The sequence below is a fragment of the Canis lupus genome, chromosome 9, assembly GCF_003254725.2.
Source record: "Canis lupus dingo isolate Sandy chromosome 9, ASM325472v2, whole genome shotgun sequence".
In the NCBI taxonomy this organism is placed as follows: domain Eukaryota; kingdom Metazoa; phylum Chordata; class Mammalia; order Carnivora; family Canidae; genus Canis; species Canis lupus.
This window is the reverse complement of record NC_064251.1, coordinates 55,194,470-55,208,791: the sequence shown is the minus strand read 5'-3', so window position 1 is coordinate 55,208,791 and position 14,322 is coordinate 55,194,470. Positions and strand designations below refer to the sequence as shown.

The window sequence follows — 14,322 nt, the reverse complement described above, 5'->3', positions numbered from 1 at the left end:
AAGAAATGTCTGCATAGGATTTATACAGTAATAGAAACAAAAGATTGAAATCTGGGTCTGAAAGCTGCAAAACATGATAAATTAAAAGATGTGTTAAAATCACAGATTTATTATTCTAGGACACTTTTCCTATCTTTGGTACAATAGTCTTAGAGTTAAAAAAGAAGAATAAATGAAAATAAGGACAGTATCATTTTCGTCATGGGCCCTGTAATCCATATTCCTTCCGTGTTGAGATTGCTTTAAAATCAAATTTATTTCCCCAAACTTCAGATTTGCTTTTTATTTTTGAACTTCCTAATTTTACTTCTGTGATGCATTTCCTTTTTCTTTCTTTCTTTTTTGTTCACTGCTACTTCCTGAAGGAAGGGACCTCAAATCTGACCCTTGCTAAGAAAAGGCTGATCAAAAAAGAGGGAAGAAGAAACATGTTTCTATTCATTTACTAATGCTTCTAGAATGCGTCTGTGTGCACGTTAACTCTCAGGAAAACACACTCAGCATTGAGAAAAAAAAAAGTTTTTTTTTTAACTGTTTTTGCTGAGCCCAGATTTAAAGAGTAAGAAATAGAACTCATTTGCCAATTAGCAATTTTTAAAAGAGGGGGTTTCCTTTAAATCATAATAGCCTGTTTCTCATTTCACTGGTTTTTTTTTTTAAGGCTTGTATTTTTCCTAGCTGTCTTTCCTGTACACTTATTGATTACTGACATTCTTTGGTCTTTTCCTAAACATTTAGAGAACATCAGGAAACACAGATTCGGAAAACCATTTGCAACCAACAGACTGTGTAGTGCCGAGAGAATGGAACAGACACAGAAACAAATGGTAAACAATCACAAATATTCAACATACTCCATCGTGAGATTCCAAAAGACCATTCAGAGGTACTTATTAGAAACACAATAAATGAGTGCTCTATAAAGGTCCTGCAAGTGGCAGAGATGGTTAACTGACTTACAGTTAATGTAAAACTTTATAGTCCAGCAAAAACACCCTGGCCAGATGTTGGCAATTCTTCCATGAGCAAGCAGGATGGACGGGGAGTTTTAAAAGCCAGCCTGATCCAGCCAGGAACTGAGATCTAATTATAGAGCTCAACGCGATCTATCATCCACTTCTGAAGCTCTGCCTTCTAACAATGGCTCTCTTGAAATCTTGAGGAAATTGATTTCTAATTCTTAACCTGATATGCTGAGTAATCTTAAGAAAAGGTAATTTCACCAACTATATGTATTCTTCCCATAAAACGTTGAGATTGAACTCTGTGTATAAAGAAATGGGGGGGGGGTTGTCCCTCATTCTATTTATTTACTTATTTTTAAAACATGGAACACCACAAATTTGAGTGCCGTCCACAAGCAGGGGACATGCTAATCTCCTCCGTATCCTTCCAATTTTAACATATGTGCTGCCCCCTTGTTTTAGTCAATTATACATTTACATTCTTTTTTACCCAAAGGAAGGAAGAGTAAAAATTATGTTTGTATGAAAACACATCCCACAACCACTGTACCACAATTCCCAAAGGTCAGGATAAAAGACCTTAGTGGAAATGTCAGCACACATGCCTGTTTACTCTTGATTACCACGTTTCATTATTTATTATAAAGGATATCTGGGGATGGCTTAGACTATGCTGCTCAGTTAGATTTCTTCGGGAAGCTCCAAATGACTTTATTCCAGTCTTTTCCTATAAACCAAACTGGTAACTCTTTTTGGTTACTGGATCAATTTCACAAAGCCCTGTGAGCTAGGCACAATCATAATTGAATGGCAAACTGGAGTCTAAACGACATCCACTCATGAGTCAACCATATCTATATAATAGATGCTCCCTGAATGTGGACGTCACAGAACCTCAGACTAAGAGCAGCCTCTCTGGCTTCACCTCTTCCGAACTTCATCTTTTTAGGCCTTGGTTTTCTTACCAGTAAAATAAAGATGTCTTAGTACCCAGGGTCCTAGGCCAGTTGAAGGAAAGTAAGTGGTCCCATGGAAGAGAGTCTGGTACATCATAAGTGCTCAGTAAATGTCAGCCACTTATTATCTTAGCCTCTAAAGATAAATCCGGCCTTAGGCCTTTCCAGCAACAGATATTTTAGCACCATCATATAAATTCACCATCATATAAATTCACCAACATAGCTAAAGAAATCCCTGTAAACTCGTGACATTTCCCCTTTGAACCCTGAGGCTTAGCTCAGAGAGAAGTATCTTTGTGACGCTTGCATTATTGCAGCAATTATCAAGCAATTATTTTCTGAGTATACAGTGACTTCCAATTCCTCATCTCGTCTGCTGCTGGCTTTAGCAATTGAATCTAAGCTTCCTTTTTTGGTAAAATCAAGGTAGAATATTAATGACTTAGATGTGTTCAAAGGGAAGTGGAGAAAAGCCTTTCTAAAATGTGCTCGAGACATAAAGGACTCTGGGCTGGCTTGGCTGGCTTTCTCTTCTTCTTCCCATCCATTCTGCTTCCTTCTTTCTTCTCTCCTCTTTCTATCCTTGTTCTTCTTTCTAGCTATGGTGAATCACAGGTCCTTACCGGTTCATGTTATGGGGAAAACACAATGGGTTCATTCACAAACAAAATGGGTTATGCAGAACAACACATGCAACCAGAGCGCACAAGAGACACACGATTCCAGAGCAGAACTTACCCCACGCTTTAAACTCCTGAAGCAGTGCATTTTGGGTTTGGAGGTCATGAACTCGTTGAAGCGATGGGAGAGGGGTTCCTTTTGCTGCTTGGGAGACTGGGGGCCGTTGGGAACAGCAGAGGGTGAGGCAGAGGCAGGGGGAGGAGGGGGAGGCTGATGGGGGGATGTTAAAAGGGACATAAGCTACATGTAAGAGATGGAGCAGTGACAGAGTAAAATCAGAAACAAGAAGATAAGACACAAAACAAAAATAAGCATCAAATCATATTTGAAATCCAAAGCAAGTCAAACACAAACGATTAAATATTTAGGCCATGGTCCAAAAGAAAACATGTAGAATATGACGAAAGTGGAAGTTTTAGTAGTCAAGCAACAGAAGAAGAGCAAGAAATCTCTGACAAGAAGCTCATGCAGACTCTCACATGCAAACTGTTTCTGATTAGTTATGCTAAACCAGTTAAGGCCAGAAGGGTAGAGATTTCTAAACCACCTAAACCAAGAGAGCTCGATGAGAGCAAATAAAGGACCTTAGATGCCAAGGTTATCAAAACAGCAAGACAGTCTTTGAAAATTAAATTCGAAGTTATTGTCAGGAGAGTGCAGTAGTGCTGCCTTGACCGCATGTGATGCCCAGGTTAAAGCTGTCATGCACCTATGTATCACGCTACCAAAAGAAAACGCAAAATGTTCATGGAAGCACATGGTTAACATGAATTCAGACCAAGTTTTAGCCCATGGAAACGATTTCAATCAGAGCTGCCAATAAATCGTTCTAGAAATTCTGCGCAGTGTCCCCTCTCCCAGCCGAGGTGACCAGGTGGCTAGGAGACTTAGCAGTGAAAGGCATGATGGGAAATGGCCGAGAGGTCAGTAGAGGTCAGTGTTAGTGTGGTTGACACCATACAAGTGGCAATGCATCCGAAATAAGACAAATGGCCATGGCAAAGGTACCACCACCAAAGAAATAATAATTTAAAATAAAATAGCACACTAGCTAGCTAGCTCTTTTTTGCATTCTGCAAACTACAGGTTTAAGTTCTTAGGTTTTTGGTTTTTTTAAAGACTAACAGAGAAAGTAAAAAGTCTCCACATTTTATAAAACCCATTTCACACTGGGTCCAACCATCAGTACCTTATTTTTCTTGATGAATGGCCATAACTTTCCTTTGGATTTGCCACCAAATTTGAGCTCTGATTTGCCTTCTCTGGAATTCGAAAGGCTGTTATCCGACACAGTGCGCTTCATGGGCTGAGTGTAATCCTCAAATTCAATGTCCCCGGGAGGTTCAAACCCGGACTTATAAGCTTCTATTACCAGCTGCGAATCCTGAAATTACAATATATTATATTATATAATATAACCATATTATATATGGTTTCCTGGGAATCAAGTGAAGGAAGAGCAGGTAGGAGAGTGTTTGAGTGGGGGCCGGTGCTGCTAATAGTTCAAGTTCTTGAATATGAGCTTGAATGAAGACCTAGAAAGACTCTTGGATTTAGTAACATAAAGGTTGTAGGTGAAACAGAATGATCAGTGATATAATGGGAAAACAAGGCTCCCATAATGGGAGAAATATCCTAAAGATCTAGGGTGCTCACAATTTCCCATATAAAAATGATCAAGGGAAACCATCATTCAGACATGATCTTATAAAACTGTGAAGTTTCAAGGAAAAAGACATTTCCAAGCTTCTAATACAAAAAATTAAAATCAGGGTTGTTTCAGAATTTAATCAATGCCAGAAGTCAATGAAGCTAAGAAAAAAAGCCAAGATTCAATAGAGGTGAAAGCTTACCTATAAATCTCACGATTATTATTTCCCTTTAAAAGATCCCTCCCTACAGTCATTTATTGGCGACTGCTGACATTTTAAACACTGTGATGAGGGAAAACCTCACCAAGACTATTTCTCGATCTCTCTCCATGAGCCAGGCATCTATGAGCCACCAAAAGACTTTGTCCAAAGCTGAGGATGCAAAGATGTCCAAAATCAATGAAGTAACAGCGGTAAGAAAATGGAAAAGGCACTCATACCATGGAAAACTGGACTGCATGGATGCATGACCAGTCACGTGTCTCAACCAAGACTCATGTTCAGCAAAAGGACTTAGAGGTGCTTAAAGGAGATAAAACCATCAAATAAAGAGATTTTCAGTGTAAGAAAAGGATGGTTTGATCACTTACAACTACTTCTTGGCATAATGTAGCTTTGTGGGGGAAACACCATCAATTAAGAAGCATCAGTAATTTCCCCCAAAAAAGTTAGCTGAAATCACCAAAGAAGGAGGCTTTGGCAAATAGATGTTAATAAAAATAGAGATCGAGGAATTCTAAAATAAAAAGAATATGCCTGCTACTGGAACTATTCTTTCTACAAACACTATCATTTAACACATTTGGAAGTATTTCTGCACATTGGATTGATAACAATTTTTTTACACATATGGCCTTAAATGTTAATACACCTAAAATGTCCTTAGGGCAATGAAGAATCTATATGCTAAGATATGCTCATATCGGAAAGACAGCTTTGATTCCTTGCCTGGGCTCATTCCAAGATGCTCTTATGACAAAGAATACTCTTGACATTGCTTTTTGTTAAATATTTGGTTTTGCAAATTAATAAATGTTTGTAAAAGCCTACAGTGGTATCCTAGTTATTTTTGTTGAGGGAAATAGGTAGGTTTCTAGGAAAGGAATCCAAATGAATGACACTGGCCCTAAGTAGTGTTCTCAGATGGAGACGATTGTGTCCTGCAAGGGACATACGGCAATGTCTAGACACTTCTGATACTTATAACCCAGGGAAGGGTGCTACTGGCATCTGGTTAGTAGAGGCCATGGATGATGCTACTACACACTCTGAAGTCCTCAAAACAGGCCCCTACAATAAAGAATTATCTGACCTGAAATGAAACAGAGCCCTAAAGAACCAGATCCCAGTGTGTGGGGTTACTCAGCTAACTGACAGGAAAACATTTCAATTTAATTCTGTAATGTCCCAGACTTATCTGTGTTTTTTTGGAAAAGAAATGTGAGAGCTAAATCCAAAATACTAAGGCTGAACAGAACACTCTAAAATGGTGTTACTATGGCTGCAAAGTACTCGTAAGAACTGGAAACAACTATCCATCTTGAGATAATTCAGCGAGGTCACTGTGGACAGAAGAGAAGAAATAATGGAACCAGAATCCTTCGTTGTAAATTAAGTTCAAACTACAATACTTACATTCTTCTGATCGATTGATTCAGCTGCCTTTACTATTTCATCCAAGCATTTCCCAATGATCGGAATCACCTGCCGATCAACCTCCGCGTAGGTCTTCATTGATTCTCCGATCCGCACTATCCTCCGTTCTTCCATCTCCTGTATTTTCTGCAACATTAGATTTTGCATGAAATCAATCTGGTCCACTATGACTCACAGAAGTTGCTTTCAGTGGCATTGTTACCTTGAGCAAACAGTCTGGGAGGGAAATAGGCCGATCGGTAGGGTTAAGGCTATACTTTCATTATGATTATTGCCTCTGTCTTGGTCAGCTGTACACATCTTTGATGAGTTGTTAGGCTGCCCAAATGTATACTTTATGGGATTCCATTCCAATTTCAGTGAGAACCCCAAGCTCAAGTACTTTTCCCGTTGACACCATTTGGTGATACATTTCAAACATCTCTGCCTTTGATCTGCTACTTCACTCTACCAAAAGCCTGGTGTCGGTTAACGGTCTCAACCCAACCCAGGCTGAAATGTAACGAGTGTATCTTCCCTCTACTAGTTGGAGGTTCTCGTCTGCTGTCTGCTATGTGTGTAGACACTAAGAGGCAAATACTTGTTATTTTTTTCTACAATGGGACACGAGTTGTAAAAGATTCCCAGTGTGGGAGAACAGGTCTATAACTTTTCTCATGCCATTTCTGACAACCTAAAGTACCCAGAAGAAAAACAATGTAAAGAAAAAGACTGTCAGGGATCCCTGGGTGGCGCAGTGGTTTAGCGCTTGCCTTTGGCCCAGGGCGCGATCCTGGAGACCTGGGATCGAATCCCACGTCGGGCTCCTGGTGCATGGAGCCTGCTTCTCCCTCTGCCTATGTCTCTGCCTCTCTCTCTCTCTCTCTCTCTCTCTCTCTCTGTGTGACTATCATAAATAAAAAAAAAGAAAAAGACTGTCATGTGTTCAAATCCTACAGCCGTATGGATTCTGCTAGGACTCCTAAAATTTAGTTGGCATTTTATAATCTGAATGGTCCTTTTAGCAAAGAGGGTGCTAATCTAAGACTTGTACTTCTAAGACTGGCAAAGAAGGCTGCAGTTGCAAACTAAGGACATCTACAAAGGTCATTGATTAACCCTGAGATTAAGATTATATTTCTTCTTATTGCCAGTCAATGCTTGATCTGGATGCTCGATTTGTTTGTTTATATTTTTATTTTTTTTAACTAGGCTCCAAGCGCAGAGCAGAGCCCAACTCAAGGCTTGACCTCATGACCCTGAAATCAAGACCTGAGATCAAGAGTCAAGTGCTTAACCGACTGACCCACCTAGGCACCCCCTGGATGCTTCAAAAAGTGACTTCAGCTCAAGGAAATGCAGAATTCTGTAAATACTCATAAGCCCAGCAATCATGATTCCAAATGTGTCTCTAAAGGCAAAGCCAATCTGAGAAGCCTGAATCACTTACCTGAAATATGTTGGGGATGTGAGTGTGGTAATATTCGTGCTGCTCATGGTTGAATTTCTGGAGAATTGATGAGTAATCTGCTTTGCTGTCCTCTGCCATTTGGTGACGTACTTGAGCTTGTTGTCGAGCCTTGGGGAAAAAAAAACGAGAGTATCCAAATGTTTACATATGATAAGAGCCTGGAGTTGCAAACTGGAGGGGTTTGCAGGCAAATCGACCTCCAATGCATTATATTTAGCAGGTATTATTTTCTAGAAATTGTTTAGATCTTGAATTTAGTTTAGGTAAGGATGTGCACCCTAGTTTTTCACAAACCCTACCATTCTCTATTGTCTTAACTTGGCATTACTTTCTAGTTTGACACAAGTGCCCCTATTCTTTATTGTTTGTGCTTGGCCCAATTCACATATTTATGTTACCTAGATGGCCCTTGTGAGAACCTGTGCTTAGATAGATAGATAGATAGATAGATAGATAGGAGGGGATGGAGGAATCCAGAATTTTTTTTAAATTTTTATTTATTTATGATAGTCACAGAGAGAGAGAGAGAGGCAGAGACATAGGCAGAGGGAGAAGCAGGCTCCATGCACCGGGAGCCCAACGTGGGATTCGATCCTGGGTCTCCAGGATCAAGCCCCAGGCCAAAGGCAGGCGCTAAACAGCTGCGCCACCCAGGGATCCCCAGAATTTTTTTTTATGCAATTCTCAGTGGAGTTCATGAATTACAAAGGCATGGAACCAGTGATCCTTATGGACCTAACACTCTCCACGATGTTTATTATTATTATTATTATTTTTAATCTCTACACTCAACATAGGGCTTGAACCCAGAGATCAAGAGTTGCATACTCTACAGCTGATCTAGGGAGGTGCTCAGATGTTTACTTTTAGTGTATAGTTTAAAGAAGTAGTAAATATGGCACCTTCTTTGTGTTTTACTGCATTGATTTTCTCCTAAATAATCAATAATAAAATTCATGCATTTGTTTCTCTCTTCTAATTCACATTTTGGTTAATTACACACCTACGCAAAAGGGGGCAGTTGTCGACAAACTGCAGAATCAATTTTATTTATTTTTATTTTGTAATTAAGCAGGCTCCACGCCCAACATGGGGCTTAAACTCATGACACCAAGATCAAGAGTCGCACACTCCACCAACTGAGCCAACTGCGCATCCCTGCAGAATTGATTTTAAAGCTTGAACAAGGGACGCCTGGGTGGCTCAGTGGTTGAGCACCTGCCTTTGGCTCAGGGCATGATCCCACAGTGCCAGGATCTAGTCCCACATCGGGCTCCCTGCATGGAGCCTGCTTCTCCCTCTGCCTAGGTCTCTGCCTCTCTCTCTGTGTCTCTCATGAATAACTAAATAAAATCTTTTTTAAAAAAGAAAAAAAAAGTCACATTTGAACAAAAATGCCTGAAAACTCTGAAGTCATTCACAAATACCACTGATGGTTATGCTGGTGAGCCCACTATAGATTCATCTAGCACTTTGGAGATGTCTGGAGAAGTATGACCTCATGAATCTCTAACACAGTCTGAATTCATGCAGGGCAAAAACTACCCCCTGCCAGATGAAGAGGTGGCTTGGCCCGCAGGTGACTTGGCCGACTCCCACACTGAGCCAAAAACACAACAGGAAAAGAGCCTCGTTCCAACATAACCAAGAGAACTTTTTGTTTCTTTGTTTTTTGTCTTGTTTTAGTAAACCCAATCATTTTTAAGGACAAAAAAAGAACACAGACATGTTCAAATGTAAAGCCGGTGCCCCACTTTCTGCCTGACCACCGGGAGCACCTACTATCAGATTTTCAGCATCTTGGTGTTCTGTAGGGTTTCCTGCCTCTGTGACTTGGAGGCCTCACCTGATTTTCACTTCCTTGACACATTTCACTCATCTGCGTGTTGGTGAAAGCTCAATGTGGTTGTTCAGAGTTGCTTCCTTCATCCTACTCTCCAACACGTCTCAGACAAAGGTTAACAATATAAATATTTCCAAACTGATTTCCTGATTACCTGAGGGTTTTTTTTTCTTGGTTTCTCAAGGGCTTTAGAGATCTCAAAACCCTCAAAATCTCATTTTTATATACTTCTCATCTCCCCTTGGTTACTTCAACGGCCATATTCTTCCTCTTTGTCGGCCGTCTGTTAACTCCCTTCCTGACCATATGCTCTAGCTTCCGCTTCTACTGTGTCCACTAGTAAATATATGAATCTGGTCCCCAAAATGTTAAGTCCCCAGCTACCCTCAAAAATCCATGCCCTTTCAGTATACTCTAGGCCTCCTCTGTTTAAATAATAGCTTTCCCACCTCCGTGCATACCATCTGTTCTCCTAATGATTCCAACACAAAAAGCCTTTAACTCTTTCAATTACTTAGTTTTATCATGTATCGCTTTGTTGTGACTATGAAAAAAAAAAAAAAACAAGGAAACTCCCAGGTAGACCTTAAATTTCTTAAAAATTCTCTATTTCATTTATAAACCTTCCTCAGAAAAAGTCTTACAAAAATTCAAGGGGGACGGGTTGTTTCCTCATCTCCTTTGTAAATAAGAGTAACAAGTTACAAGATGGAGTCCCCTTATTTATTTTGGAGAAATTATTCTAACTTGGTGAATTTTTAAAATAGCTTGAGCTCTGAAACAGAGAGCAAAATATCATCATTATGCATGTGTAGGTAGGTACATACACACACACACACACACACACACACACCCCGAGCAGATACAAGCTTCCTGACAATACACCCAACATATTAACCATGGAATGTTTCACTCATAACTGGAGCACCCTGCCAGAGGTACCCCACCACCATCTGTTTGGAAGTGGCAGCGATCACCTCCTCAGTTCCCCCGAATCCCTAATAATACTGTGTTCACTTGGATTACATAATTGCTTTCATGAGCATATTAACTCGTAATAGTTTCACGATGCCCTTTACAAGCTTTATCTGCAGTGATCCTGGAACCTAACTAGGGACCACTAGATGGGAGCTGAAGAAGCTGAAATCAGGAATGATTCATATAAACCTCCAGCCTGGAAAGCTAGCTGAGTAGAAGAAAACAAATCAGACAAACATATGTCAGAGGGAATGGTCTACCTTTTATGTTAAAGAAGCATCATCTCCCTGGGAGATTTTCTTGAATGCAAACATGTGGACGTAAAGTTGCAAAGTGTATGTGTGTATGTATTATTTTCCTACAGTCTCTCTCTCCTCCCTCTCTCTCTAATTGGACAGAGAAGCACTTAAAGGCAGTAAAATATTGTCCCACATCAAATTCCTGCAGGGCTGGGGCAGGAAGACAGGACAGTCTTATTCTCAATCCCAGCATCCAGCTGCTTTGAATTAATACCCACTTTTGAATCCCGGGCCCAGGAATGTGCCATTGTTTGAGCAAGTTTTACTATGGAAAATCTATTTTTGTTTCATAAGCTCTTATGTTAATTTTGTGATGGAACTTAGAAGAGTCTCTAAAACTAGCCTTGAGTCGGTTACTCACGTTTACAAATACGTTTTTAAAAATATCTTTAAAAGTGCTTTCAAAAACTCATCCGGAGTGACCCGTAAGTCACTATATATTTTAGAGAGTGTATCTCCTAGTCTAAGGCTAAATGAAGATCATAAAGACCACTTTTTCTCATCTCTGTTTAAGTCATTCTAAAAATAGTGACTATTATCTTCAAGAGGTATTTCCTTCCCAAGCCAGACCATAAGCTGTATCTTGCAATTAAATTAAAGTTCTTGTTCTAAGAATACAAGACATTACATCTTATAGCAACATAACTGTAGGGCCAAGAGAAGTTCAGAGGGTTCTGGGGTTTTGTTTTTCTTTAATGAGTCAGTCATAGAATTTAGAGAAAATATTCTTAAAAAATCCAGAATGACCACAATTGCCTAAGGCTGTAAATCACAGACATCTTTGAATAAGATCTAAGCCACTTCCACTGTCAATCAGAAAGACTGAATTTAAACTTCAGAATTTCTTTGACAAACCCTTGGGAATCTCCCCAAAGAAATCCAAACAGGCCTAAGTATGTACTGCTTGAACATGACTTCACTGCATGGTTGCTCTTAACACAGCTCCTCTAAATGTCCTATGGAAGTAAAGCTGGATTGCCTGAAAGGTCAGAGTTGAAGTATCTAAATAAGGAAAACAATAATTTAGAAATTGAACTGCAGCCCGATGCTTCTAAATCCTTACGGGTTTAAAGATAAAAATACTATAATCCATTTAGTTAGTTAAATTTAGACTATTAGCATTGGCCAAAATGTGCAGCTACTTCCTGTTCAGTTCAGTGTTATTTTTTCCCTTAATATTTCAGATATTAAGGGAAGAAAACAACGCTGTTAGCCGAGTCTCAGCTGTCATAAGTAGAAAATGTAGGGTGTACTAAGAAATGTGTTCACTTTCATGTGGGGAACATGGTTGATTTGCTTAAGAAATTACACACTCACATTTTTTCTCAGGGCTGCTCATGGCTTTTGACCTTTTCACAAAAATGGGCAAATACATACTGGTTCCATTTACATATTTACCGTAAATAAATAATGAGATTTATTAATTTTTTGAACATGGCCTCAGATCTCCTGCATTTTTATATATGCTCCTATTTCTTAAATGATAAACCATTTAGTACAGCAGTGTTCAGAGGTTTAGGAAAGCCACTTTTAACTTTGTTAAAGGCATGTAATAGTATACATTTAAAAGGCGCATCTTTTACTCCCAGAAATCTGGGGACAGCAATGAGGAATAATTTACAGTCACCATGGTAGCTCAAATGACAGTAAATGTTTTTTCAGAGCAGCTATACTTTCAATGTGTTATTTTATCATTATCATAAAAAGAAACCAACTGTATTCTAGGCTGGACAGAAAAGGGGACTAAATCGAGATTTTATTTGGAATTCATGATTTTGCATTATTGCCAGGGTGCCCATAATCATTATCCAATAGCTGGAGACTGAGGCAGCTCCACCCAGGGAGCAGATGGGCTTGACCACTATCCCCAGGATCCAGAAGGGTGAGTGGCCTGGGCTTCAGGCACAGCAAGGATCCAGTAGGGCTCTTGGCTTCAAATGTACCCCCTTTAAACTACCTGAGCCACTGATTTAATATTGTGGATAAAACTGGGGAGCCTGGCTAGTTCAGTTGGTAGAGCATGTGACTCTTGATCTCGGGGTTTGTGAGTTCGAGCCCCATATTGGGTGTAGTAGAGAAGATTTTAAAAAGATAAAGTCTTAAAAAGATATATCATGGATGAAATAAAATCTACAAATTTGGTAACCTGGGTTATCTGGCCTCTCTCCATCATTAGTTCTTTTTTCACCCAGTTACAAAAATTTGCTTGCTGTACATGATTCCCATTTACAGAACTGTGTGGTTTAGAAAGTAAAAGTGCCTGTACATTCCACCCTCTGACAACCACTGGGAACATGACAACCTGGAGTCCTTCATCTGTGATCTGTGAAAACACCAACAGCAGGTAAGGCAGCCCGGGGCAAGCCCTGGACAGTCCAGAAGCACAGCTACATGATGCCATGCAATGACACCAGCACATTACAACAATCCCCAGTCCACAGATGGCAAACTTGGGGATTCTCAGATTGGCAAGGAGCTCTGACCACCAGAGCACCCCTTCCCTTTGGACTCAGGGTCAGGGTTAAAGAGAAGCACACACACTTTGGCAGCACACAAAGAAGGAAGGGGCCACTGAATGCTCTAACCTATATTCTAGGCATTTGAGACCCATTAAAACAGCAACCAGCCCAGAATCCCTGAAAACTAGTTGGTATACTAGATTTCTCTAGGATTTGTCAGTGATTAGGAGTAAAACTTATGTTTCCTAGTCCTTGACTCAGCATCTGTACTTCTGGGAATTTATCCTAATGAAATAATTTAATTAATTCATTCATTTTTATGTGTATTTATTTTTTAAATCATCTCCACACCCAAGGTGGGTCTTGAACTCACAAATCCAATAACAAGGGTTGTATGTTCCACCAAATGAGCCAGTCAGGAGCCCCCCTAATGAAACCATTTCATTTTTCTTTTTCTTTTTTTTTAATGAAACCATTTCAAATGTCCACAAAAGATATCCATCATAGTATTATTTATAATAGACAATAACTTGAAACAAATGCCTAGTAATATCATTGGTTAAATATGTCATATCCTTGATGACCTAAGATGCAGTCAAATATATATATATATATATATATATAAAAGAGTATTTAATGATTAGGGAAAATGAAAGCTGTATGTGATTTTAAAAAAATTTTCTTGGGCAGCCCGGGTGGCTTAGTGGTTTAGCGCCACCTTTGGCCTGGGGCATGATCCTAGAGTCCTGGGATCGAGTCCCATATCGGGCTTCCTGCGTGGAGCCTGCTCCTCCCTCTGTCTGTGTCTCTGCCTCTCTCTGTGTGTCTCTCATGAATACATAAATAAATAAATAATCTTAAAAAAAATTTTTTTTTCTTGGGCAGCCCGGGTGGCTCAGCAGTTTAGCGGTGTGATCCCTGGAGGTCCAGGATCGAGTCCCAGGATTGGGCTCCCAGCATGGAGCCTGCTTCTCCCTCTGCCTGTGTCTCTGCCTCTCTCTCTCTCTGTGTGTGTGTGTGTCTCTCATGAATAAATAAATAAAATCTCTAAAAAATAAAAAATAAAAAGTTTTCTTAAGTTTCCAAAACAGCATTCTCAGCATAATTATTGTGAAAATAAAACATTAATAGTGATCACTTCTTAAAAGAGTAGTTAAGGAACATTTTATTTTGTCAAAAAGATTAAAGAAACAAATTCTAATTCCAAAATATTAAAAATTGAAGAGGCATGGGTTGCCTTTGAGATAGAAGAAGAAGAAGAAGAAGAAGAAGAAGAAGAAGAAGAAGAAGAAGAAAGAAAGAAAGAAAGAAAGAAAGAAAGAAAGAAAGAAAGAAAGAAAAGTAATGAAAGAAAGAAAGAAAAAGAAAAAAGACTCTAAA

General features: G+C 39.5%; 1 protein-coding gene and 1 pseudogene across 19 annotated transcripts in view; both read right to left on the bottom strand.

Moving 5' to 3' along the window:
• Positions 1-14,322, bottom strand: part of FNBP1 (formin binding protein 1) — a 152,155-nt gene that overhangs the window by 23,814 nt on the left and 114,019 nt on the right. For 8 of the 19 annotated variants that reach the window (XM_049114980.1, XM_049114979.1, XM_025475468.3 and 5 more), the window contains 4 exons: positions 7,343-7,471; positions 5,893-6,039; positions 3,795-3,989; positions 2,663-2,845 (listed from right to left, as the gene is read on the bottom strand). In XM_049114980.1, coding sequence (XP_048970937.1) covers positions 2,663-2,845; positions 3,795-3,989; positions 5,893-6,039; positions 7,343-7,471 — 654 coding nt within the window. The remainder of the gene's footprint in view (positions 1-2,662; positions 2,846-3,794; positions 3,990-5,892; positions 6,040-7,342; positions 7,472-14,322) is intronic. The other 11 variants (XM_025475473.3, XM_025475474.3, XM_035721047.2 and 8 more) reach the window with 3 other exon arrangements.
• LOC112677738 (U6 spliceosomal RNA) lies at positions 1,322-1,416 on the bottom strand (annotated as a pseudogene).